Genomic DNA, 27,335 nt, shown 5'->3' with positions numbered 1-27,335 from the left:
TCACAGTTCTACCCTATCATTTGACGTCCAGCTCCGGCTGCTAATTCCCGGCCATGAGATGGAGATGGGACAGAAATAACGGTGCTGATATTTTATGTGATCCTTGGCTGCCTGCACAACCAGCCAAATGATCTCTGCTCAAGCGTGTAATGTGCACAGGTCCTCTGCTGTCATGTAATGCGATGGAGGGGATTAAAAAGGGCTAAATGGGAGTGCCTGCAGAGAGAATGGCCAGGTGACTATGTTAGCCCCCCACAGCACACGCCACTATTGCTAGGACGCATAGTCAGATTATTATGACCTTCCTGTCAGACACACGTGTGGTGATGGATCTAGGAGCGAAATCCTGGGATGGATCGCATGTCTTGATTGTGTGCGTATGCATGTCCATTTCAGTGTGCAAACATGACAATGTTTGCAAGAGTGTACTTAATTGGACGGTTGGGACTGACAGTCATTGTTAGGAGTTCTGGATGGCAGCACTGGTAGCAAGGCTGTACTCTGCTATGTAATGTAATGTGAATGTGCCCTACTGCGACACAGAAGGGGCACCATCACAGAGGCAGAATCCAAACAATCATCGTTTTTTCCGTGGCAAAGGGAATTTCTCAAATACTCCTTCCATTTCTGTGTCATCAATCATGCTCATGAATGGCAAAATGGCCTCATGATGGGCTTTTCTCGACGGGTGTCCCCTCTTACGAGCCGTAGGAAACATTGTGTCCTGCAAACAAGTGGTTCAGGGAAACAGAACAGCACAACAGTGTTCCCTCAAAGCTTGTCAAAAGCTCAAGCTGGGAGACAAATTATTTATTTATTTATTTATTTATTCTGGTCCAGAGAAATTAAATTGACAGGAAGATTCCGTTTGCTTTGCTGTACAAAGTCAGCCCAAGTTTTGCATCAAGTACAGACATGAGTAAATTCTTCTGTGGGATATTCATAAATATTTATGTCCGATTTTACGGATTAATATATTGATGTCTGTTGATGTCTGGTTATAATCCTGTCTGATTTAAGTAAAAAAAAAAAAAAAAAAAGAAAGAAGAGAAAAAAAGTGATGTTTTCTCCTTTCTTCACCCCTATAAAACTATGTAATTAGCTTTGGCAAGTCATATGAGTACGCGTTGTTTTACCATCTGGGAGTGTGGATCTTATAATACTATGTTTCAGGTTCCAAAAGGAAGATATCCTCAGATGTGAATTTTGATGCTAAATCAATTGCACACATAAGTCATTTTGGTTTGTTGTGGGGGAAGGAGGGAGACTTATGCCTTTAAGGTTAGTGTTTTTTTTTTTTTTTTTTTTTTTTTTTTTAACACTAAAAATACTTTCTTGATAATATTTCAAAGCCCTAATCCTGTCTGTGACCCAAGCTTTCAGTTTATTCCCTCTACTTGTGGCCTTCAGCAGGGTTTATGTCTGACTTCCTGCTGCTCATAACTCAGGTTACTGAAATTTTAATACTGTCTAGACATTTTCCAGCCAGAAGGGTTTTTGGGGGAACAGTGGGCACTGATTAACAATATTGTTTGTTCCGTTAATTTACAGTAATGTCAGTGTGTCTTAATTAGTCAGTCAGTGCTCAGATATTGTCTCAAGTTTCGTTTTTTCTCAAGTAACAACAAGTCTGGCGTCCCGTCAGAGGTTGGAATGATGCTATTGTAGTTTTTGGTTGCAAAATTTGATTTCTGCTTTCATTCAGAATGAAAAAACACACTGACGCAGGGTTATATAAGGACCGGCTTGGCCAAATACTTCAAACTTGGCATGCTTTGTTCATACAGTTGATAAGCAGCTGTTGTCACATGGGTTACTGAAGGATAGATGCTGTGAACGCAACCATGAAGAATTAATGTTTGTCAAACTCATCTAGGATAAATCTACTGTGAGAAACGAGGAGATGGATTGAAGTGATTCTCTTGAGACGGCATGGCAATAGCTGTTTAATGGTTCAGGAAACATTTGAAATGTGAAACAATAAGAGTTCCTGTTGTCAACAAGAGACTGAATAGGTGTTATTTTGATCTATTAGCATCTGTCGACAACTGTCCAATTAAATTCTAACCTGGAGACATGGAAAGTGCTTTTTTATTTTTAGAGAGTTTAGAGGCTGGCTTAAACACACCGCTATAAGTAATTGATCGTTTTTTGTTTAACTTTGTTTTGTTTTTTTTTGTTTTGTTTATTAGCTATGGAGCAGGAATGGGGTTATATATTTTTTTTCCTCTTGATCTCTTCCAGTTGGTAGCCTGGAGGGGATCATTTGGATGTGTGTCCGTTTCTGCATCTGTCCACAGCTAATCTCACATACTACTGGGCCTATCAGCTTCATATATATATACATACATATATTGTGTGTGTGTGTGGGCAGTGCCTATAATTATTCATCCAACAATGTTCATGGCATCGCATTACAGATCAAATACTTTCATTTTCCTTTCACAATAAAAGCCCTAGACATATGCACTGCATAACTGCTTACAAGGGGGAACTTAAATTCACTAAGAGCATTTCACTGAAAGGCAACTCACTTAAATCACGTACACTAGATTATTTGTTATTCTAAACTTCATGACTATAATTTGCTCTATATTTGAGGATTTGTCGTTATTATAATCTTAATTTTTATGTCGTTTATTTTTTTGTCCTGACGCTTTAGTGTCATGTGAATATTGTCTCACAAGTGTGATGCTGAGGTGTCACTTGAGTTTGTGTAATCACATTACATTTATCTGTGCCGCAGTAATATAACACATTACTGTTCCTTAATTTAGTAATCACGTTACTGCTACTAATTAAGCAATGATGTTGTTATTTGCATGACATAAGTTCTATTACATATTACATATATAAGTTCTACTTATATGCATAAGCTGAGGATAGAAAAAAAATCATCAGACATGTCTTTCATGCACACATGCGCAACAATCACCTGACCCCTCGAGACTTTGGCTAGAGTTTGTGCAGGAGATAGGACAAAAACAGCAGAGCAACTTTCGAGAGTTGGATGAGATATGCACATTACTTCCAATTTGTTGCGCGGAAGGACAAGAATGTCTCGGCAAAGTGCAAACTGTGTTCAGGCCAGAAACAAGTATCGTCTGCTGTGAGCACAATATCAAATCTCTCCAAGCACCTGCAAAGGCAGCATGCTAACACAAAGGTAGTAGTGAAAAATGCCCGGACCCAGTGTGATGCTCCAGCTGAGTGTGTGCCGACCCCAACCAAGCAGCCAAAGCTTGATTTTCCACAGTTAACAAAAGCAGTGATGAGCACATTGTAAAGGAAATGTTGCCCATTCCTAAAGTACAATTGTTAACTGTTATATCATTATTCATCTCAGGCTATGTTGCAGAGTAATGCAAAAGTAATGTAAAAAGTAGTGTAACTAGTATTTTACAGGAAGTACTGCATTGCCTTTTCAACAAGTAACAAGCCGTTTGTAATGCATTACTTTCTTTTTTTGAGTAACAACTCCAACAACTAAAGGACCTCTTGAGGTTGCTGTGACTCAGAACCTTTGAAAAACCAGTTTTATACTGCAACTGAGTGCCAACTCTTCAGTACTACCGCCTGGCTTTTCGCCTGACTCTGAGCACTGGAGGATGGGAGATGCGCATGTTGAGATCTGCACTCTGAGTACACTCTTCCAGTTCTTTTTTTTTCTTTTTTTTTTAAGGTTATTTTGTGGGCATTTCTGCTTTATTAGACAGGCAGAGTGGAGACAGGAGAGATGGGGTTCAGCATGTATTAATTCAATTCTTAAAATCAAAGCTACATAACAGAGGAAGTTTAAAGGTGATGTCCTGGATAAATTGTCATATATTTTAACTTCTTGTTCCTGCAACCAAAATGATAATAATAAAATTAAAAAAATTAAAAAAAAAAACAACTTAATAATACCCTAATATTTTTCTGAGATTATTATCAAATGAGTACCTCTATTGAATTAAGTTTTTTTGTACATGTATCTCCTATTTGACATCAGGTTACTGTGGCTGGTTTAATAAAGAATATTGATTCTAGTTTCTCTATATAAAGTAGTTGCCAAAATTGCAGGGTATCTTTTCAAGAACTCCAGCGATCATCAGTGACTTCCAGCGCTCAAGATCAATGTTTGTTTCCTTGCCGACACGAGAATCCAACTTGTTTTTTTCTTTTTTTTTTCCAGCGGTGACATAGCTGGTATGTTTCCCTCTGCCTGATCTCCCTGTCAAAACCGAGCCATCGTGAAACAAAGCCCCCCTCAACTGCCTCATTCTTGTTGTTGCATCTATCTTTAGCCACACGTCTGCCATTCCTGTCTTGCTGACAACATCTGACTCGACGTGATGTGCAACTGGAGAGGATGTTTGCCTTTACACCGCTCTCGGGAAAGGTTTAGCTGGTTGTGTTGTAGCAAGAGGCCATCGGGAGGTGTTTATTGTGCCCCTGAGTTGTGTCCGCTCCCTCTCAGCCCTGCAGTGAGCCAGGCAGGGGACACCTGCACTGTAACAAGGTATCAGGGCTAATAATGGCCGGTGTCGCTAAACTAAGCTGTAAATGCTGAGTGAAAGGTAATGATCAGTGCAGGTCTCAGGGCCCTCCAAGTCTCCACACAGCCACCAGCTGCTACCTGTAGTGTAGTCCTCTGCCATGCTCCAGTTAGCAAGTTGACACAGAGGAGAGTTGCTTGCTAGCTCACTCTCAGTCGTTCTCAGGGGCTTCCAGGCCTGCTGCCCATGTATATCAAATATCCACAGCGGTCTTCTCATTCCTCCACCAGGCTTTTTATTACATGCTCCTCAATAAATATCAAAGCCAGACATAGTGCTATGCATGCTGATTATGCGGTGCTTGTCATTCCGAAATGTGCCTCACATGGTGTTAGGGAAATCCATACATTAATCTCAGCTGTAATGATATTGGTGCACCGTGCAGGATATGTCACATGAATATTCCATGTGTATTACCCTGCAGGTCAAACATTTTTGGGGGTGTATATCTTACTGGCAAAGATTCTTCTCAGGGATAATTCTGTAATTTGTCACATTGAGAGTAGTGGCTCAGTAAGTAGTGCACTACCTTGCAATCACCTCTAATTAATTCATAAGGTGCTCTCCACAATGCTAGAATACCTATTTATCGTTCAGCCTAACGTAACACCAAAGGACAATCAAGTGATCTGACCTGATGTTCTGCTCAGGTAATATGAGTTTCAGAGACAGTGGAATGCTTGAGTGTCATAGTTTAGTTCCGTTTTACTCTGAAACCAAATTAAACTGTCCACAAAACCTATTTCTCCACATTTTTTCCGCCCGAAAGCCTTTAAACGAGAGAAAAGAGAGAAAATGCCCGTAAGTCGTGAAATATATCCTCTGCAGCTACTCACAGAGAGAAGGTATTTGTTTTTTTTCTCCCCTCAAACAGTTTTTTTTTCCTTTTAAAAACTACTCTTAGAAATTTTTCAATATGAATCATACTTTAGAGTCAACATTTGGCTCTTTTATAATTTACGCTCCATTATACATGGTGTGTTGCCGTGGAATGCCTTGACGTATTCAGAAAATATGACATATTTGCTGGGAGTATGAAACTGCTTCAACATCTTTATTCCTGTCCTTTTTCCCTTCACACTGACTCTCCCGAGGATGTAGAATACCATCACACCATTGTACTGTGCTTCTTTTATTGTAGACTGTTTTATGTCAGTGAGAATTCATTCTCTCTTGAACCTGTCCTCATTCACACAAGGACACAGACTCCTCTGTATCAGCATCCCCGAGTTATTTAAAACACAGGCATGTCTTTCATTATGACTTCTGACATGACCCAATATGTGATAGGAATAGTGTCATTCAGTTTTGATTGATGCAAGTTCTGTCTTCAGCAAGAAACTTGGCTATTCTGTACACAAAATCCTCAAGAGACATTATTAAAAGTGTGAAGGAGGTACTGTCTGGAATACACATATGTCTAGATCTGGGCTGACGTTCGTACATGCATTTGAATTCATTCCCATGCAGTTCTGGAAGATGTGATCTAATTTTAACACTTAATAAATATAGTTTTCTTAAAGAAGTTTGGCGGCAAAGTATTAGTCAGAGGGCATGTTTCAGTGTGGCTCAGAGAGAGGGGTAAAATTAAAAAGTGAACACTTACAACTTCCTTCAATCACTGTCGTTGCCTTGGATGTCCGAGAGCAAGAGTCCCTCACTGAATAGTATCAATGTTTCATAGAGCTTGTGATGTAACATCTGGGCAAGGTTTGAAATTCAATAAGGAGGTGAAAAGACTGAACTAATTCAATTGGTGCTTAGGGTTAGACATACAGATAGACTCCCTGTATGCCACGTTGATGCATATAATTCCTTCATGCCAAAAATAGTACTGGAAAAAACAGAGTTGTAACAAATCCTATATAATGTCTCAAAATCTTGTTTTGGTTGAAAGAATGTTTTAACAAGTGAAAATGACAGTGAAATAAGGCCGGTAAATTCACAACTATTAAGATATTGCCACTTGATTGAATGAATTTCTTGAAATGAGTTGATTTGCAGGGGAAACAAGTGACATTATTTCACAGTATGAACAGCCTTTTCACTTGTAAAAATGTGTATAAATATTTTGAAAGTGTATTTTTTGCAGATTAAGCTCCGTTTGGTCATGTGGCTCACTGAATGACAAGCATCCACACGCGGATAGCAGGCATGTACTGGTTGAGCTCATTAGGATTGAGTGTGCCTTCAAGTGTGAGGCCATAAAAAGTTTGTCAGAGGGGACCGTGGGACACAGCAGATGGCAGAGCACATATGCTGCGGGTCTCTTTGGCCAGGTACACTGATGAATACTTCTGAGAGTTGGCCTACCTTTTCTGGTATGCGGTTGAACTCGGGCACTTTTTATCCTCAAAGCTGACTCATAAATGGAGTGCTGGCATAATGAATTGTGATGGAAGTGTTGGCCATAATGTCTTCATTTAGACTGAAATAACCCTTGTCAGTGTCAGTTCTGGGTGTGATAGGTTAGACTTTTATGCTGCTGACAAACACTTCTTGGACCATTACTTTAAAAAAAAGAGAGAGAATTGGCTTCTTATTACTCCCTGGCATTCCTATATAGCAAACTACTCATTATATTCCGTTTCCTTTACACCCCTGGAATTGGTGATTGCACTCTCTTCAAAAGCTGTCTTCCTTTCAGAAGTCATGATAATAAATTATGCCCGATGTTTTTGTCATCCTCTTGCTCAGTAGAATCAAATTAATGGGAATACTTCCACTCAGAGAAACTTAAATTTCATGCCTTTGTTTTAATCAAGGTTGCGCTCACTGAAGCTAGGCTAGCTCAGGCGCATGTCAGCGTCAAGTGAAAAAGCATAAGACAGCTAAATATGACAAAATTGAATAGCACGATGAGGGTAATTATACTTCCAGGGGAACTCCATTCTAGTCTGATATTTAGAGAGGGCGATGACAAAAGAAACAGCATATTTTTGGATTGGCAGCTGTAGTCTTCTTACTTGATTGCTAATTTAATTGTAATGTCACTGAGAAAAGAGATACTTCTGCAGAGAAAGCCTGCAGAAAGACCTTTGCAGATATGATATTAACACCAAACCAAACAGCTATAACTCAATAAAGTGGGGCTAACAAAAGGGTCACTTGAAATAAGAACCTATGGAGGTGTCCATTGTGTCTAAAAGACAACTGCCACTGGCCCATACAAATGAAGAAAGGCTGAGAAAACACAGAAAGCCTATTATTAAATGGCAAGACTGCAAAGTAAAATATAAGCACATCTTGGGAGGAAGTGTGTGGAATATAAATGGCTTTGTCTATTAGGCTCATGGAAGAGCCTCATCAGCAGTGATAATAAGGTAGCTGATCTGACTGGCACTCTACTTGATTGCAGACGCTAGAGTGACAAGAGGTAATTGCAACTTATGAAGGCAGCTCATATAGGTGTTGATAAAACAATGAATGCATGCATAAACCTATCTCATTATACCTCCACTCCACATTGGCACATTTTTTTCCCCCATGCTGTGCCATGACAAGTATCCACACATTTTTCCTTTTTAGAAGAAACAAACCAGTTTATCACGTATACGGCAGCTGTTTTTGAAAAAATACTCATTGCTGCTTCACCAATGTGCTAATCATGATAATTATATTCAGTAACATTATTAAATTAACCAAAATGGCATAGGAGGAGGTACTGCTTCTTTGCATGCATGTGAAAAATATGCTCTGCCATCGCTTGATTGAAACGGAAGTTATGCATCCTGCTGTTGGCACTGACAGTTCTGACAAAAGAGAGGACGGGGATTGGGTTGGTATAGCAAGGTTATGCAGGGACAAGTCTCTTTATTCCACCCTCACAGCCCTCTTAATACTGAATGGCTCGCCAGAGGCCAGCTTTGATACAAGGCTATTAGCGGCAAATAATTCCCCCTCAGCCGCTAAAGTATGGCTTGCTCAGGATCACAGACAGCTTCAGGTGAAACTCATACTCCCTAACATGCCAGCCAAAAGCAAACAAAAACCTCATCTGCATAAGGCTTGGTTCAGAGCAGATCCAAGGAATGGAGGACAAGGATGGGTATCCCAAAGCAGTGCTAAGAGTGTATTACAGTCTCTTGAAGAACACTTTTTTTTCCGTGCATGGTTGGTCCCAAAAACCCTGTGCAACTTGCGTGATTCTCACTCGTACAATTGTGCTTCTTTTTCCTATTTAAGGTAAGACCAGCCTTGTCATGGTATGACAGGAAAATGAATAAACAGATGAATTTGACGTGTTAATTTGCACTCCACATTTGCAGTTTGCTTAATGCCTATTTTAATGTTTTGTGTGTGTAGGACGCTCCTTTGTTTAAAATAACGAAGCTGATTTTTTTGCCATTGTCTGTGGGACAACATAAATATATATGCACAGTCATGGGCTGCACATGTAATGAACATATACTGATCTATCATATTTAAAACTATTTAAAACAATTTTTCCTAGCTGTTGGTAATAGCCAGTGTGATTCATAATTCTAGTATTTAGACTATAATAGTTTTGTACACATGCTTTTGATGAATTGTACATTGAAAGATTTCGGTATATTAATTAGGCTTGAGTGATATCCAAACTTGGGTAATACAACATTGTCCTGTCAGAATGTAATGTATTTATATAGCAAGAAATACATTACCATAAATATTGTGATATGCAATATTATTAATTTTTGGCCCAAGGCTAATGGTAAGATTTAATAGAGTTATTCATTTATTGTAAGCTTTCTTTTTTTTTTTTTTTTTTTTTTTTTTTTGTAATGGATATATTTCTCTCTTCTTTTAAAATGAACTGTCTGATTCATTCTCTCTCCTGTCTTTTGCAAGTGTGGTCCTTCTGCTCCAGTAGATGGATGAGCTCTGCAGCCACAGTGCTGTTTTAACCTTGGCTAGGAAGGGCATGGCACCTTGGCTGAGTGGTGAGGTCCCCTGAAAGCCTCTTCCCATATGCTGATGTGCGACAGGGTCCTTTTAAGTGATGTTTTGCTCTGTTGAGACTGCTTGAACACACAGAGGGGCTGTTGTGTCGGTGCGGATATTTTTTCTTCTTCTCTCGGTGACACATCTGATGGAGGGGCAGCTCTTAAAATCTGCAGCCAAAGGGACTTCCTAGTGACCTTTGTCCTACTAGATTTTTTTTTCACTTAACCCGTTCTTTTCTCAGATAATGCATGATGTTAATGAAATTCCGAAATTATTGCTCGCTTGTGTATTTTTTTTTTTTCTTTTTTAATAAAGGAGCAGAAAAGCATACCGACTTGCACCTGCCTCTCTGCAAGCGAGTTTAGCTCCGATCAGTGAAAAAAGCCTGGGTATAGAGAGAGTGGGTCTGTGCCGCTAGAATATTATTTTAATCTTCCTGGAGGTGTCATGGGCCTAATACAACAAAACATCTGTGATGGGAGGTGCCCACTTGATAACCCCAATGACATATCTGCTCTGGAGTCCCCCTTTCCTTCAAGATCAAAGCACATTTCTTGGCATAAGCACATATCCTAGATTATGGCACATGGAACATGAAATCCTGGGTATTAATGTCTCCTTATTTTGACATTATCTACAGTTTCTGTTCTTATTTCCAAGACACTTCACAAGCACAGTTGTGTTTATCAGAATCCTCCAGAGATGGAAAATATCTGCGCAAATGAAACATTTGAAATACAGCAAATGTACTGAAATTCTATTTATCATCTACTGCGATGATTTTAATTCAGACAGTATAAAAGCTTGCCATGGATTTGTAACATGAAAGGGGTGTTTTTTTTATAGTTGATCTTATATGTAGACACACACACACAAACACATGTTTTATGTAACTCCCATCGTTGACACTAACTCAGTTTGCACTTATTATGCTTTCATCATCCTCTGTTTGCTGGTTTGTTAATTAGAGCGGTTCTTCTTAGCCTCTAAGTTGTCTGACAAGTGGTGTTTAAGCTGGAGATGCCAATACCAAGTGCAGCCAGAACTTGGAATACTTTGGGGCATGAAAGCTTTGATCAATCATCTGAAATCTGTAATTACTAGTGAAGGAAAATCTGCTTATCAATAAAAATGTCTACACTCACTGGATGTACTTTGAAATGCAATGACTTGGGCTTTGGATTTGGAGGATTAGGTTGCAATGCCTATTGAAGAAACTTTTGTTTTAAATATTATTTTCAACTAGTCGACATGTCATTGAGAATCAGTATTTTTGGTCGGAAATGACAAGAGTGACTCAAACTGTATATAATTGTAGTTTGATAGAATTGCTTTAGTGTCCCTTGCCTTATGCTCAGCCATTTTTTTTTTTTTCAGCAAGCTTACGAGCTGTGGTAGTGCCTCCATATTCGGCAGTACCCATTTCTTGCTGGACATTATGTCTATAGGGGAAGAATCTGATGTCCATGGTGAATCAGTACAAGTCCATTAGTGTCAGAAAGGAAAAAGGCACCCGTGGTGAAGACGGTGAAATCTTTTAAATGCCACATGTCATATTTTATGACATGTAGAGAGATTATCAAGAGCCCCCTAGCCCTCCATCTGTCTCAGCCTCTGCTTTACCGTGCATATTTCTACACATGGACCCTTGCCTTTTCCTGTTTTTACCACTTTTTTTCCATAAGTCTCAAAAAAAAAAAAAGTTTACATATTCAAATTAAGGGAAGAAGTGAGAATTTGTAAGTTACCGCTTTATCATTTTATAGCAGCTGATGTTTCTTTAAGCAACATCAGCAAGGCAATCTGTCACTGTCTCTCGCTGTTACAATTGCGCAGGACATATAATACACTGCTGCGCTCCCTGAACATCCAAATCCAAACTATCAAGACTGAAGACAATTCTCATTACATTCTATGATTGTTGAATATTTTTTTTTAGCTCTGTGAAGATTGTAGGAATCCCAGCTGGACCAATTCTAAAAACGTGAAAGTTTATCGACTTAGGTGCTGACAGGTGCACTGCATCTGTGTCAGACTGGCTCTTAACAAACTGTAAAAGGTCTCGAGTAAATGTTTGACCAAATGTGTACATTCAGCAATAAGCAGATAAAGTAAAATGAATGCATTTGTTGATCGTTGTATTCTTAAACAAAGATTGCTTTTTAAACTATATGTGATACTCAGTCATATTTTTTACAGGTGATGTAATTTACATTTTTTGCACAGTTGGCCTTGTGCAACCCTTGTGCAGTGTAGAGCAAAAAAATCTAATTGAAATCCAGCTTTTGAAATGTATGCTCCAGCCTCCATGGTAAAGAACAGACTGTTTTGTGTAGGTAGTAACATCAGCGGAGCAGCCCCGTGTCCCTGGCCTTCTGTTTTTATGAAACAGGTCTTTGTTTCTGTGTCCACTGGCCCTGCAGAATATGTTTTCCCAAGGAGAAACGGCAAATAATGAGTGGTCGGGAAAATATGGAGCTCAATTTGTTTATTGGGACCTTAAACAAATAGTGTTTTCCTGTTTGAATTTAGATGGACAACTAGAGAGACCAATGAGAGGACAGTGGGTGGGTCTTATTAGCCTCTTTTTCTACAGTAATTGGGGACAGGCTTTTCTACTCTGTAAGAAGGACAAAGCCTCGGATTGGGGTTAGTGGCTGTTGTTTCTTTAGCTGATGAATCATTGCTCTGATTTTCCACTTCATCTAAACACTGGGCCTCTGGACTCTGATGAGAAAAGATAGAAGATGAGACTCCATTAGTCGGAGTAGTTTTTTACCTTTGAGTGCAGGTTATCAGCTGAGTGAGTTTCAAATTTTCTCAATTATCAGCTACGAAAAGAAAATCTTGTAAATAGAAGGGTATGAAAAGCTTTTATATACAACACGAGACTTTTCATTTCAAACATGTTATCGGCCCCCCTATGACTGCTGCGGGACTTAATGTTTGTTAATGTAGGTCAAATATGTCAAATGCCAGTCTTGAACCAGATGCCGATGATGCAGTCATTTACAGCTGCTAACCTCGCTGAAGCTTTTGAAACACTCAGGGATGCTTTTCACAAACTGCCCGGTATTATATGAAATGTGTTCTCAGTGCTGAGGAAACAGAATTAATGTTAGAAAAAGTTGGAAAATAGGTCAAGAACATCTTCCACCACTTTTTGCTGGATTTTACACACACACACACACACACACACACACACACACACACACACACACACACACACACACAGTATATATAAATTATATTATAGCATATAGTTTTTTTTTCTTTTCTTTTGCACAACCTGGAGTCACTGATAGCGTTTTGTTGGTCTAAACTGAATTGATCCTCTTTTTCGTTAGCCTACATATTTATCAACTTGCTGAGAAAATAAAGTCTAACTTAATTTTAGAAAAAGTAATTTTCTTTTTGCATCTACAAAAAAAAGCTTTTCCCCTGTATGTATTCACCTGATGATGGTGATGATTTACATTCACATGCCTCTTCCCAAAGGCTCTATGCCTTAAGTACAGTGTATCATGGAGCACTGAAGTTTATTACAGACTGTAAAGCTTTCCCTCATTGCACCCTGTCTGCTCTGGTTGACTGGCCTGCTGTGCCCACTTGTAGACTTATTCACTGGTACATTTTTATCTATAAAGCCATTTGGGGTCTGCCTCTGGTTTATACTGCCACTGTTTGTACTTTTATACCTCTAAGAAATGGTGGAAACTACTGTTTAATGAAGTTAGGATTTTTTTTCCCTCTGTCCCAAGAACTGAATTAGACAAAAGTGCCTTTATGTATTCTGAAGCTTCATAACTCACCAAAAAATTGTATAAAGCAGAAATTGCTGTTGTCTCTTGGTAATATAGGATCTTGTTGCTGACTCAACACAGACCTGTCTTGACCACTTTTTGCTCAAGAGCTGAATACATTTTGATCCAGTGACCCTGCTGGCTTGCTTTGATTTCTAACAGTATGTTATGTATAGACATTTATTTTATTGAAGTGACTAAATAATAAACTAGTGGTTTTATTACCTCTATATTATATTCATTTCAGCCTCTTAGGCAATTGTACCTCCTGCTCAGTCTCCCACCAACACTTGAGTTTTTGGTGGTAAGTTATATTCAAATTCATGCTCAATATTTTATTTAATTTGTGCATGTAAAGCAGAGCATTCCTGAGAAAGAACACAGAGGTATGCAGTGAATAAGAATATGAAGCTCAGTGAAGAACTTATTGCTGCTGCAGAATTCAAAAACAGCCCCAAATCTTAAAGAGAAACCTTACATCTAAAACATACTTCACTTCAATATATTTTTAGAGTTAAACACTTGTTATTCCATATGCAAGGGCCAAACATCGCATGACTCACACCTTCGCTTTATCAGGGGTTCACTTCAGTTCAGTTGAAGTGAGGTTTCTTTGTAAGATACCTTCTTTGCCTGTTTTTCCTTCACAAAATTTTTATAAAAAGCTTCAATGACGGATTTGAAAGGATTCAGATTTGATATGCAGATTCAATTCTGGATTCAGATTCAATAAAAAGCTTTTGAACCCAAACCCTAGTGGGGACTAGGAACGCAAGCATGTGAAATTATTGGGGGGACGGGGGATTTGATAAGAGGATTTGTTCAACTTGGGGATTAACAAATCCGAGTATTTTGCTAACTTGGAATCGGTTCCAAAACAGAACCGGTTAACAGAACCCAGCCCTAAGGTCAAAAGGAAAATTTTATGATGAAAATGCTTTTTTTTTTAAAGGCTGCTGGCAATGATCGTGTCTCCATCGAGAGAATGGCACTTCCTGGGGCCAGAGCAAGTTCTGCTGCTATGCCTGCTTAGCTGTAACTGGGCCATACCAAAGATGTTTAGTGCAGGATGCTGTCTGACGCTTCATGCTGTCAGAATTTTCATGCTTTTCTGACCCATCTCCACCCCACCTGACACCTGCTAAGGTCTCCTTTTATATACTGAGGGACCTCTGTACTCTGTTTGGTAGCTGATGCACAGTGTGAAGGAAGTACATAAAAGCAGATCTGTTACACTACTGCAACCAAAAGTTGCAATCCCAGTATATGAGCTGATCTGACTGAATTATGTCTCTGTTGCACATTACCTCTCAAGAAACAACAATTCAACAGCTCAACCCATGGAAATTTGGATTAGTTGGTTATTTTGAGTGAATTAGTTCCCCATTTATTTTTGGCATATATCCTGGGTGATTAGTTGTTTTCCAGATAGAGCAGAAACCTTTAAGACCTGTGGTATAGTTGCACTGAAGACATTGTAGACCTTATCCAAACCCTGTCTCTGGAGGTGCTTAGAGATGTGTTTAATTTTGAAAAAAAAAAAAGAAGGCAAGAAAAAAAAGAAGGGCAAAAATAAGAAAAAAGTGTAAATGTCAAATGTAGCAGCTATGTAAACAGAAATAAACATTCATAATAAACACCTCAGCCAAGGTGTTTACTGTTAATTATGAATTAGGTGAAGGAGGTGACATGCATGGCAATGTGTGTTTTGCCAGTGGAAACAGAAATCTTTTCAGTGTATATGCTGGAGATGCATGTTAATGTCAAGTGTAAATGTCATCCAGCTAAGTCATATCAGGACACAATCCAGATCCGAGACGCATGTTAATGCCACGTGTAAAGGGAGCCTTGGCGTCTTGCAGAAATTTCTTGCAACTACAGTCCCCACACACTCACACACACACACCGCACAAAACCCTCCCCTTTTCTTATGAGGCAACTGAAAGTGTTACAGATGACGTTTTGATCTATCTTGAGACCAGTGGAAGTCATATGGCCTCAGCTGCTGGTTGCAGAAGATTAAAATCCAGCGAATGTCTTCAGTCTCACTCTCAGTTTTGAGCATTAGCCTATTTCTTATGTCAAGAATCAATGGCTGGTTTTGATCATTTGATCATGGCATCCTATATCTGTTTCATTTGTTATGCTCACCCACTCACAGTTATATTGTGTTTTAGACTGTGAAATGAAGAGATGAATGCTTTTAGGCTGAGTCAGCATTATCTGTGGCTCTTATAAATGGCTGCTTGGGAAAATGGAATGATGTAGATCATTAACTTTTGATTCACTTCAGTATTTCCCCAATGTCATCAATTATGTAATGCGGGAGAATGAGAATGATATTTTAAAGAGACACATTCCTATCTGTTCTCCCCTCTGATTTGACTTCGATGACCCACAGTCAACGATAGCTCTTTCATCTCAAGACCAAAAATGGCAAGATTTAGGAGGGTAATATCGATGTGGTTTGATTCAAGAACTGATTAAGAAACGGTACATATGAGACACAAATGTGTCCCCCGCACAAAGGCATGAATCGAAACCATACATGCCACATTTTTTATTTTGTAATATGGCCGATTCTGTGACACATTCCCTGTGAGGAGAAAACTACTGCAAACAGCGGTGAAAGTGCATGTCTATGTTCATGCGGCGATAAATGGTGCCAGACATGGATTTCATCTTGGACGGCTGGCACGTTAAATGTCAGTTGCTTTGTGAGTTACAGATTCATAAGGAGCTGGCAGGTAGTTGTGAGAACCCAGGGATTGTGTGGAATATGAATAACTTATGTTAGTAGCATTTTCCTTGGTGTATCTCTCTCCCTCTCTCTCTGTCTCACTTTTTTTCTGTTTCTGTCAACCCAGAGGAAGGTTTCTCCGCTAAACTGATGCATAAGTTCACTATTTCCAGACTTGCAGTATATCCAGGTCTAGCTACTTTGTTTGTCATCAGTTTTATGTGCCGGCGTGCAGTAATACTTATAGCACACCTGTGATCACACTGGCAAGGCGAGGTCAACGTGCTATTTGCTTTCATTTGGCACCATTTTACATCTACCGGTGTGTGTCTCTCCTAGGAACGGTTTGGTTTAACGCTATTTCAGTATACGGTTCAAACTGCAAATAAAAATCTCAAGTTTCAGTGAAAACTGAAACATGCAATATCTCATACATAATTTACACTGCAGTAAAACAGTACACTGATTTATCAATGTATACATAATATATGCCTGCCTTTTACAACTTTACATATTGAGTCGGTAGTTATTGAGAGTTACTCAATTGCAAACACTATAAATACACTTAATTTGGCATGCGTAGCAGCTCAGAATGAGAGCTGTTAAGTCATTCAGTCATTTTTAGCACCTAGCCTCTTGAAATGGTGAGCGCTTTGGATTTTTGGTGTTCAGTCATTTCCTGTAAATATGTAGTAGCATTAACCACCACTCTGCAAATATTACTAATGCAAACACACACACACACACACACACACACACACACACAGCTAGAATAAGCAGGACCAAGGCATGAAAATGAAAATAATGAGTTTTTTATGACTGCATCTGTAATCTCTAGAGATATTCTATACATTTTATGTACCAGTAATGATTAATTTATTAATTTATTTATTTATATTGAGGGTGTGTATATATAAAAAAAATAAATAAATAAAAAAAAATAACAAGAACCTTTTTTTCTCTTTTGCAGGTGACCATCTTCGTGTATGCCCTCAGGGAAACACATGTTGCACCCAAGAGATGGAGGACAGCTTCGGCCAGCAGAGTAAACAGGACTTTGAGAATCTGGTGGATGAAACGAGTCATGAATTGCGAAGCACCTTTGTCTCCAGACATAAAAAGTTTGACGGTAAGTCATTTTTGCTAAATAACCTGTGCAAGTTAATTTAACTATGGACTTTTTTTTTTTTCACAACCAAATCGTTAGAGAACAACATCCTGCAAAGAAGACTGAATGATAATTAGAGGCGGTTCCTTTGTTTGTAACTCTGTAGTTCTCCGCCCTTAAGAGGAAACAGGACTTGAAAATCCCATTAATATGCCTTGGAGTGGAGAACCCACTTGGTTGGATTAGGCAAACATGGCTCCTTGCACAGCAGATTGACAGCGTGAGCAGGAGCAGGGAGCACCAGTCTGCATTATTAAGGGTGTTTGCTGGTCTTGTGCTGTGTATGATCCTGTCTTAGCCCCACAGTGACTCTCTTGACCGCCTCACGTCCACTGGGTTTCTGCTTATGAAACGGGATCTACTCATTACTGAACCAAACCTCCCTCCACCTCCCGACGTCTCCCTCTTGGTATCCTACTCCACAGAGTCGACTCTTTCTAGTTACAGTTTAATGAGCAATAATAATCCCTCAAGCTCCAAACAGTAGGCTCTGCTGTGTGGGAAGCCGCCGCTTATCACCATGAACAATGGTGCAGGGAGATGATGGTGGAGGTGAAAATTATGTCAAACATTATAACCACCTGTCACCATTGTCAGATGTATAAAGGAATCCAGTATAAAATATTTTAATGACTTATCATAGAGATGCTCTCAGTATAATATCTCAGCTGCCTTTCTCGCCCAAGTGGTTTTATCTAAATGTTTCTGTTATGGGAAAACTTACAATGGAAAAGGAGAACATGTCCTAATATGTCTCTTTGTCTCTTTTTTTTATAGTAAAAGAATGTCTTAATACAGAGGAGTCAACAGTGATGTGAAAATAATAGCAAGAAGTCACTCCACCACTCATTCATCATCTAACCCTCAGCTCACATTCTTAAAACCAAACCCCAATTTTTAAAACCACAGCGGGGCCGCATTTTGTTTCCCATGATTCCAGCAGAGCATGAAGGGTGTGGCTAATTCATGTTTAGTTCAGTGCTATCTAGTCATGATAGGAAAAAGCAGAACCGTCCATAACCATCACCCTATGGCAGTCATGCTTGGAATAATGTATAATTTATCAGTGCCTCTTTAATAGGTTAATTTTTTATCATTGATCTGGTGGAAAATTAGGCTTCTAATTAAAGGTGCAGTCAGCAATTCTGGAGGAAGATTGTTGATATTTGAAAGCAACAGCCAGATTTACCATCACTCCAGCTCACACTGCCTTCTTTCCCCATCTCTCCTCCTCCTCCCCTTCCCCCTGTCCTGTGCACGAGCACCAACGCCCCCTGTTGCTAATTGGATGGAATCGTGTTGTCTGGCCCGGTCCAAGCCACTTTGTTTGCTTCCAGTTTATAGAGCCAGGGCTGTGTATGAACACCAGATTTTAATTTTTTTCACTGAAATTGTTCATTTCAACTATTAACAAGCGCTGATGACCACTATCAGCATAAAGAACAGTGTTAAGACGACGGCTTTGGGCTGCTGCTCTTGCTCCTGACCTGGACATCAGGCCAGTCATTGAATCAGCCGTGTATTACGTAGTTCATATTGGAGTACATGAAGTGAAATTGCCATTTATCTGCTGGCCCGAAGGCATATTTCCAGACCTCCACACCAGTAGATTAATCTTTCAAGTGGCCAGTCGGGCTGGTACATTTCAAAATCCTAAACAGATACAGTTTTTTTTTTTTTTTTTTTTTATTTTGCAGTAATATGATGATGCTTTGTTGATAAATGTGCTGTGATTTCATTAGGGGAAAGGCTAAGCTGCTGCAGACCAGCAAGTCCAACATTTCTAGTAATACACCGCAGTCTGAAAGTGAGCACTCTGAGGCAGGGAGGAAGGTTAAATTAGCACCTTAATGCCACTAATGTTTATGGCAGGTTTTACCCACATTTATGTTTCAAAATATAAAACTCTTGAAAGTAAAAGCATTAACAGGAGCCATGTGGTGAGGCAGTTTACTCCTCTTTATTAGAGTAGGTTTTTTCTTTAAAAATGACATGGATGCCGGTGATGCCAGTGGAACCAATTAGTTTGTGGCTGTGGTTGTCACTATGTGAAGACACTGCACAAAGGTTTTTGTTGAATAAATGTAAATGCATCAGTAATATAACATGGCATATTCAGTAGGGCAGTGGTTGCGATGGTACAGCCAGTGATTTTGAAAGGCCGCTGGTCTAAAAAAAAAAAAAAAAGCTTTAACAAAGGGTTTAACATGGGTTTTCATGTAATTAAATAACATATTCGCTGTTCTTTATTGCTGAGAAAATTACAGTTCCAGTTCATGTTATTTGTCCTGTCATATTATCCACCATCCTGCATATGCTGCTTAAAGATAACTCAAGATTAGCTCAGGATTCATATACTTTCCCTTGCCACTGTGCTGACCTTATTTTGGGGATGGATTTGCTTCGCTCGTCTCTCTGTAAACTAACAGAATTCAGAGAGATTTTTAATTTTGAGTGAGCCAAGTAGTGACCTTGATTCAGCGATGCACAAGGAACTGGGTGCACTCAGATTAGCAATGTTCTTGTAGAACAATAAGCCTCACTCTCCCCCGTCTATCTCTATGTTTCTGTTTGCTTGTTTCTCTCTCTCTCTCTCTCTCTCTCTCTCTCTCTCTCTCCCTCCCTCTCTCTCTCTATCTCAAGCATACTTTAGCTCAGTCAGTGCACCTCCTCATCTTTTACCTAGTAGTCCTTTACAAAAAATTCAACAGCACTTAGCAAAGCATAAAAGATTGCAATAATATTCAAAATGTGATTTTGCACAGCTAAATTGTACTGGGTCCTGAAGTGGAAACACGGAATCATGTCTTTGAGGGAAAACACACACACCTAGTGGAGTGAATACCTCTACAGTATTTTGGGATTGGGGCTGAAAAACCTTTCTTTCAGGAGGCCACATATTAATCCAGTGCAGAGCAGAGCACAGCATATGTTAAATCCTGCAGACATTTGCAGCTAGCAGAGTCATTTTTCATGCTGTGTGATGCACTTGGCAAACATACCAAAGGAATAACCAGAAATTTGTAGCAATAACATTAGGGTAACAACCGTTAGAGCAATCCAATGCATTATTTACTTTGCTGAAACTATGGTATCAGCTGGTGATGTCAGCAAACATCTTTGTGATTACTGTCTTATTCGGTTGAAGTTGAGAATGAATAGATTTGTTAAAGATTTCCGTAAGCTGTAACTTGATACCCATGATAGAAATAATCATTAAAATTTATTCCTGAAAGCCCATTGTAGCACTGATAAGATCATGCTTTATACGGTTATTGTCTAGTTTAAGCTTCCATGAGCATGTCATGTAAACACTGTAAGTGCACAATTCATGCAGGAATCCAGTAAACACGTACACATCAACAGCATCACTAAGAGCTGATTTTAATTAGAAAAGATATAATTAACATTGAGTACCATTAGCAAATCAAGTGTCTCCCCACTGCACTTCTGCCGGCTTTTTTTTTTTTCTGGTCTCGCTGTAGCCTAAAACCCATTAGCTTGCGTGTCATCTATGGGATTTAAATTGCAAAACAACAATCAATCTTCCCATGAAAAATGGAGGAGCTTGGCGACCCAACAAGTTTGTGAGGAAAATCTTTAACTTATCAAAAGTCTGGTCAGTGTTGGCTGCGTGCCACATTTCGTCTGAGAGACACAGAGAAAGAGAGAGAGGGGGAGAAAAACTATGGCAAGCGTGTTATCTTTGTTGGCCAAATAATGTGTAGAAGTAATCACAAGAAATGACAAGGTTCATATCTCACTATATTAAGTTTTCCAAAAAATATTACCTGTTCATACAGACTTTAGCCTGCTTAAAGCTCCTATTGTAGAATAGCAACCACAATACATCACTCTTGCACAAAGGAGGAGCCTCAACCCAGCAAGAGGAATGCCTCTGTCTACTTGTTAGGAACATGGAAGTATTGCATTATAGGCAAAGAAATACAGACAAGTACAGATGCTTTTCAGTAGGCATAGCATGCATGTCAGTAATACAAAATATTCCAGGATTTTGAAGTGGCATCATTTTCTGTCCTGTCATAAATAGTGAGGGCTTATGTGATTTTGGAGAGGTCTCTGTCTGTGCACCTTTGTCAGTGAAGCAATAAAAATAGCACACAACACCATTGTCTGTGCTTAGGTGTAGTATGAGTAGGCAGAGGCATGTTTTTGATACTGAACTTGTTCCATGACACCCGGCTTGTATTGACACTACTCGCCTCTTTTGTGCTTCTCTGCCCATTTTGGCGGCAGTGATGTCATGGCGAGCTACAGATTTACTGAGCAGGCACAGGTGGGAAGAAATTACCATTTTGGCTGCACAAGGCCACTGCACTTGATCTGAGCTGCTACAGAATGGGGACCATCAACAACTTTTTTTTTTTTTTTTTCCCCACTCACAGAGAAGTTAACAAAGAGTGAATCTGGCCTCAAAGCCTTGGGCCCTACTAAAAAAAAAAAAAAATCTCTGTTTTGTCCTCATGTAGTTCTAAACAAATTGTAGCCATCCAATATTTGATATCTGCAATGCATTGGATCAGGCAGACCTTCAAAAGTGACCAAACCATCTGAAGACTTTACAAGATAGAACAGTGCATCCAAGATACAAAGGCAAGTGAACTAAGAGTGCCCCTCTCCAGCTATTACAAGTACAGACAAATGGCGATGGGCAAGCTGTGGCCTTATTGAGAGAGCTGCAGTTTCCAAACCACTTCTTTGACAACATAACAAGTCTAAATGTTTAGCGTTGGCCAATCAATGCCAAATTTTCTCTGCTGGAGACTGGAAGAAAGTCTTGTTTACAGATGAATCAAAGTTTGGATTTTAAAGTTGGGATGGGACAGCTCATGTGAAGAGACAGCCTTATGAGACGTTAATGCAGCAGCGCATAAAACCTACAATAAAACACCACGGCAGAAATATTCAGATGTGGGGATATTTCGCCTGTTCCGGAGTTGTTGACTTGCATAGCATCAACTGCAGATTCACCAAAGAGAAGTGCCAGTCTATTCAGCAAAGGCATGTCATTCCCTCTGGCTTATGGTTATGTGGAAGAGGATTCATTTTCCAGCAGGTCAGTGACCCTGATCATGCATCACAGCTATACCAGTCCAAGGGAGCGCAAGGAGTGCTGACTTGCATGGCTTTTCCTGCATCTTTGGAAAGATTTGAAAAGGGAAAATGCAAAAAAGAAGCACTCTATGGGGGTCTCCTGAAGAGAGCTGGAATAATGCGGGTTTTCAAGTTATGCAAAAGCTAGAAGAAATGACACTAGATATGATGCAAGCTGTGATTAAGGCAATAGTGTAGACTTACCAAATAATGAGACATTCTGACTTTCAGTAAATACTAAGAAACTTTTTTGTTCTTGCTTGAGAAATATCGTTTGACAAAAATGTGTATTAGTTTGTGGCAAAAGATGAAACAGAAGAGTTCTTGGTAGTGGATTTTTGGTCCCCACTGTGTGTATTTTATTTCAGAAGTCTTTTCCCCTTTTGAGAATGCAGAGCTTGTTTTGTGGTCTGTTAACATAAGCACACTTCAATAACAGAAACTATTTTACGGCTTATCTTCAGTGTCTTCCTAAATATCACCTTTTCTTAGATCTCAGCATAGAGAGCCTTCACTTCAGAGCATCCTGTGTGGAAAATAATTTGAGGTTGTTCATCCAAATGCAGGAGACAGACGTTTCAATTTTCACAGTGGGCTCTTTTCTTCATATCACATGGTAACAGCTAAATAATGTTTGAGTGATTAATGGTGTAATTTAAAGCTCAGTAGTCAATGCGATGTCTTTCTACGGCCTCTCTTTTCAAACTGTTCAACATATTATATGAAACAAATGCTATTGAGTTACAGCGTGCAACTCTCAAACGATTGCACATTGCCCAGAAACTCAATGTCACGATGCCTGGGAGATGTCTGTCTTTTTTTCCAGGAATATACTCTTCTTCAGCACACATGTGATTCCTGGAAGCATGCATAAATAAATAAGTGTTATTTTGATCAGCTGCTGTCAGGCCAGTGAATGTCATGAGGAGGACTCCAGCGAGGGAGGAAATGGGGTTTGACCAGCAGCACTTAGATGCATGACTCTAGGCACCCCTCTTCCTCCTGGGGTTTGCTGCCACTCTCCATAATTTCATCAGCGTCAAAACAGATGCCATATGCAGGTTTCAGCTCGGTAGCCTTGTGCTGTCAGGAGACTTTGTGTCTGCAGAGGGTCTCTACTGACCACCAGCACAGGAAATATGAGATCTTGTTTGCTCGTTTTGGATTTCACCTTTATCTTAATTGAATTAATGCAAAATTCAATCAGAATGTTATGAGTTTACAGCAGCAGATTTGCCAGCAGGTATTAGAAGAAAAGCCTGTGCAGAAATTGTTTCGACCATAATTTATTCAGCATTTCTCTATGCAACAACTCTATGTATTTTATTTAAAGGACCATACCAGCAATTTTGCATTTTTAGCACAATATCTACAAAATATATAAACTTCATGCTCCTGCCAATCATTTCCCAAAGCAAACAGCTGTATTTCAGAACTTCGATGTCATTTTTCTTACCTTTTATCCTGCCATCGGTTTCCATTCATTCCACTTTGATATAAAAAATGAGCTTTCAGAGATTTCAAACTTTCTTCACACCAGTATTCCATCATGGTGATAAAGTCCTTTACATTAGTTCTCCTACAAGCAGCAGCACTATGTTGTGTTTTGATGACTTGACTTGGACATGAATATAAGCAGCAAATTATTAATTCAATGGTTTAAGAATGATGATGACTTTGATAGCTGCTAGGGATGTGCAGAGGCACCACTATTTGTATTTGTATTGGGGGCAAACTGATTCAGATTTGGGGAAAAAAATGGGTGTAGTTTTAATCGTTTGATTTTTAACCACAAAGAAATATTAAATGACTTAACTCAGTTTTATTAAAACTATATAGGTTTAGGAGACCCACTCTAATTGCTATGCATTCTGCTTATGAAAAGAAATCTAGGTGTGAAAGAATGTCGGGGCCTTCTCTCTTTCTGCGACCAATTCTAAGTGAACTCCAGTCAGTGGAGTTTCCCAGCATGCTTTTGGACAACAGACATTTACTGAACCCAGTTTGTATTTTTGTTATTTATCGTGTGGTCTTTGTGTCATTAAGTTTAAGCATGGTTTTATATTATTTCTGTCATTCACTGTTATTGTCTATTCTTTTGGTGTGTTTCCATCCGCTATGCAAGTTGTTATATATTAGTATATTAGTGTGGGGTTAAAGTGTGATTCAACCCAGATTGAGAAGATGAATTATCTAAAGCTGAACTCTTAGAAAATTAGATTCTTGTCCATCCCTATTAGCCACTGAGGCAGAACAGTATAAGGTGTTTCAACCAAAAATAATAATTTTGATTCCCTGTCATACATCTTCAGTACTTGAGTATCTTCAGTATGATGCAAAATGTTTAGTTGCATAACAAAATATGGGGAAATTGTGTGGTATGATCGTTTAAGGTGAACTTAAAACAAGCAGTATTTTCTGGTGTTGAACATACATCGATAAGGTAATTATGTTGGCCTGTATACTGACCCCGGAAAACATGGCTAAATATCAAAACAATTTTCCATGACATTAATTCATTTAGATGTTCTTTACCATGTATTTAGCACCTGGTTATAAGAGTCCCACCCACACAGAGTCAGTGTTTGTGTATTTTCTTCTCTTTATGCGGAGTTTGCTATGAGCTTTACTGTAGCTGACAGTAACAGGCCAGCCCACGCATACCTGACACCACAGCCTATGTGTCACAATGAGAGGGCACAGGCTCCACTATGCCAACACCATCCAAGCAGAAATACAGAAATATCCCGCAACAACCCATGACTCTACAGTCAAGCAGCTGCACCAAGCTAAGAGAGAGAGAGAGAGAGAGAGTGAGAGAGAGAGAGAGAGAGAGAGAGGGAGAGAGCGAGAGAGAGAGAGAGAGAGTGAGAGAGAGAGAGAGAGAGAGAACATCATCGGAACAATCAATGCTGATAATGCAACCACCTTTGCTGCAATTTATTATAATTTTCTTCTCTTTGCTAATTTATGCATACATAGAGGATATATTCCCAGTGTTTTTGCACTAGCACATATCCCAAATCCCCAGGAAGCGATATCTCTACACGAAGAAATAAGACAAATAGCTGGCACAGAGAATTCTCTCCTACCTACCTCATTAAAGACTTAAGTCAGGGGTCTTAATTACTAATCAATTGTCGGCCCCTCCACTGACCACCAACACCACGGGGCTGTGGAGCCAAACAGAATATTAATGTAGTCCACCTCCCACAATTGATCTTACATGGACTTCGTGATTCTCTCTCACATGCCTATTTCTGGTGGAAAAAGTCCCCAAGTAATCTGTTAAGAAAAGGATTTGGAACTTGATCTAAAATGCAAAAAAAAAAAAAAAAAAAGAAAGAAAGAAAAAAAATCAAATTCATTTCATTTTGAAAACAGCTTCAGAAACATGTTTGTGATGGGACAGTTGATAGTTTGTATCCTGAGACCAGCTTGGAATATCTACATAAAAGAAATGAATGAGTAGCAGTCTCGCCGTGTTTCAACAACCACAGTCAAGGTGCCCTTGAGCAAGGCTTTTAACCCCAAATTACCCCAGTGGAGCTGCCGACAGTAGATGGCCATTGTGCTGGCTTGCTACCAGGTGTGAATGTGTGTGACTACATGAATGTGAAGTAGGGAGGCGCTGAAAAGGGCATGCTTGATCAGCAAAACCTTTCGCCAGATAAACTGTGAGATAGTCCAGATGAGGACTGGCAGCGTGTGTGAGATTCAGGTAGGGATGCAGTAATATTAATGTACCCGTCTAAAATCTTGTATTTTTGTCCCCCATGCCCAAGATCAGGGAAGTGAATTTGGACTGGGCTCTGTCCATTAGTTTAGTTTAGTGTAGTTCATTGGTTTATTTGGCAGGCACTATGCACAACACAGTAGTCGAGCCAAAGTTAGCTAAGTAGATCATTTATATCTGAAAACAACAATTAACAAACTTTACCAAAAAAGCACATCACATATAAAACACTTTCATGCAAAATATACATAAACTGTACATATACTCCAGCTTAGTAACAGCAACAAGGCATTTGATCAGTGATCACATAGTTGATTTGACTGATTTGACCGTCTGCACCGTGTGATTTCTGAGCCTCTGCTGGCTTGTTGTAGATGAAGCCTGGGGAAATGATGAATTTTGACACTGAAGTCTGGCATTTTGAATATTAAACTGATTTGCCCACCACATTGCCATAGCCAGCCCTAAGTTTCACACTCTGTCTCAGACACTGCAGGGCCACACTTAATGAACATTTGGGGAGTGATGTATTTTTATATTTGTATTCGGTATCTACAAAATTAAACTGATCGGCTCACCACAGGACCACCAACAAGCCAAAACGTCCCAAGGCTGGCTGTAAATAGCACTGTCTCAGATACCACACATCACACAATGAATAAATAAATAAATACACTCAGGGTAACTTCCACAAGTTACTGTCGATATCATAATCACTTTTGATTTGTTTTATTTAGAAACTTATAATTTCCAGTATGATAGTCAGGGATGAGATTTTAATGTTTTTTTTAATACCTTCTGGATATTTTATTTGTATGTGAGAAGACAGTATTTTGCATCCCACTCCTCATGAATTAATAAGCCAGCTCACTATTACACTGTTCGTTTTCCTCATTATAGTTAGTTAGATACGGTAATTTTCTAGGTATGAAGAAACTGAGTCACTTGCCTTCCCTCATTTTAGCAGCTGATTGACGTCTTTTGCCTCTGCTTTTAACTGCCAGTGTGTGACTCACAATTGCCAACCCAGAGGAATTATCACAAGGCAGTGAAGAAATAAAAGGTCAGTCTGTCATGTCGTCTACAGTAGCACAGCACTCAGAACAGTCCTCTCCAGACAGGCACTCCCTGTCAAACCAATCAATGACCTACCTTATGATTGACATGTGGAATTGGAAACTCTCCGACTGGCAGGGAAAGTGCTGGTTTCATGCAGAAGCATGAAAGATGGAGGAGGAGGCATAGACATCAAGCCGTGTGGCTTATATCATGCAGTTCCAATAAACGGGGTGAGAGATGGCCTCCCCTC

At 39.4% G+C, this 27,335-nt stretch overlaps 1 protein-coding gene across 1 annotated transcript in view; it reads left to right on the top strand.

The window, feature by feature from the left end:
- LOC115379852 (glypican-6-like) overlaps nucleotides 1-27,335 on the top strand; it is an 86,332-nt gene that overhangs the window by 4,165 nt on the left and 54,832 nt on the right. Inside the window, exon 2 of the mRNA XM_030080782.1 lies at nucleotides 16,978-17,136. Within this exon, the coding sequence (XP_029936642.1) occupies nucleotides 16,978-17,136 (159 nt within the window). The remainder of the gene's footprint in view (nucleotides 1-16,977; nucleotides 17,137-27,335) is intronic.

This window comes from Myripristis murdjan, chromosome 21 (assembly GCF_902150065.1).
Source record: "Myripristis murdjan chromosome 21, fMyrMur1.1, whole genome shotgun sequence".
In the NCBI taxonomy this organism is placed as follows: Eukaryota; Metazoa; Chordata; class Actinopteri; order Holocentriformes; family Holocentridae; genus Myripristis; species Myripristis murdjan.
Note: the sequence above shows the minus strand (reverse complement) of the source record. Positions and strands in the feature narration are given on the sequence as shown.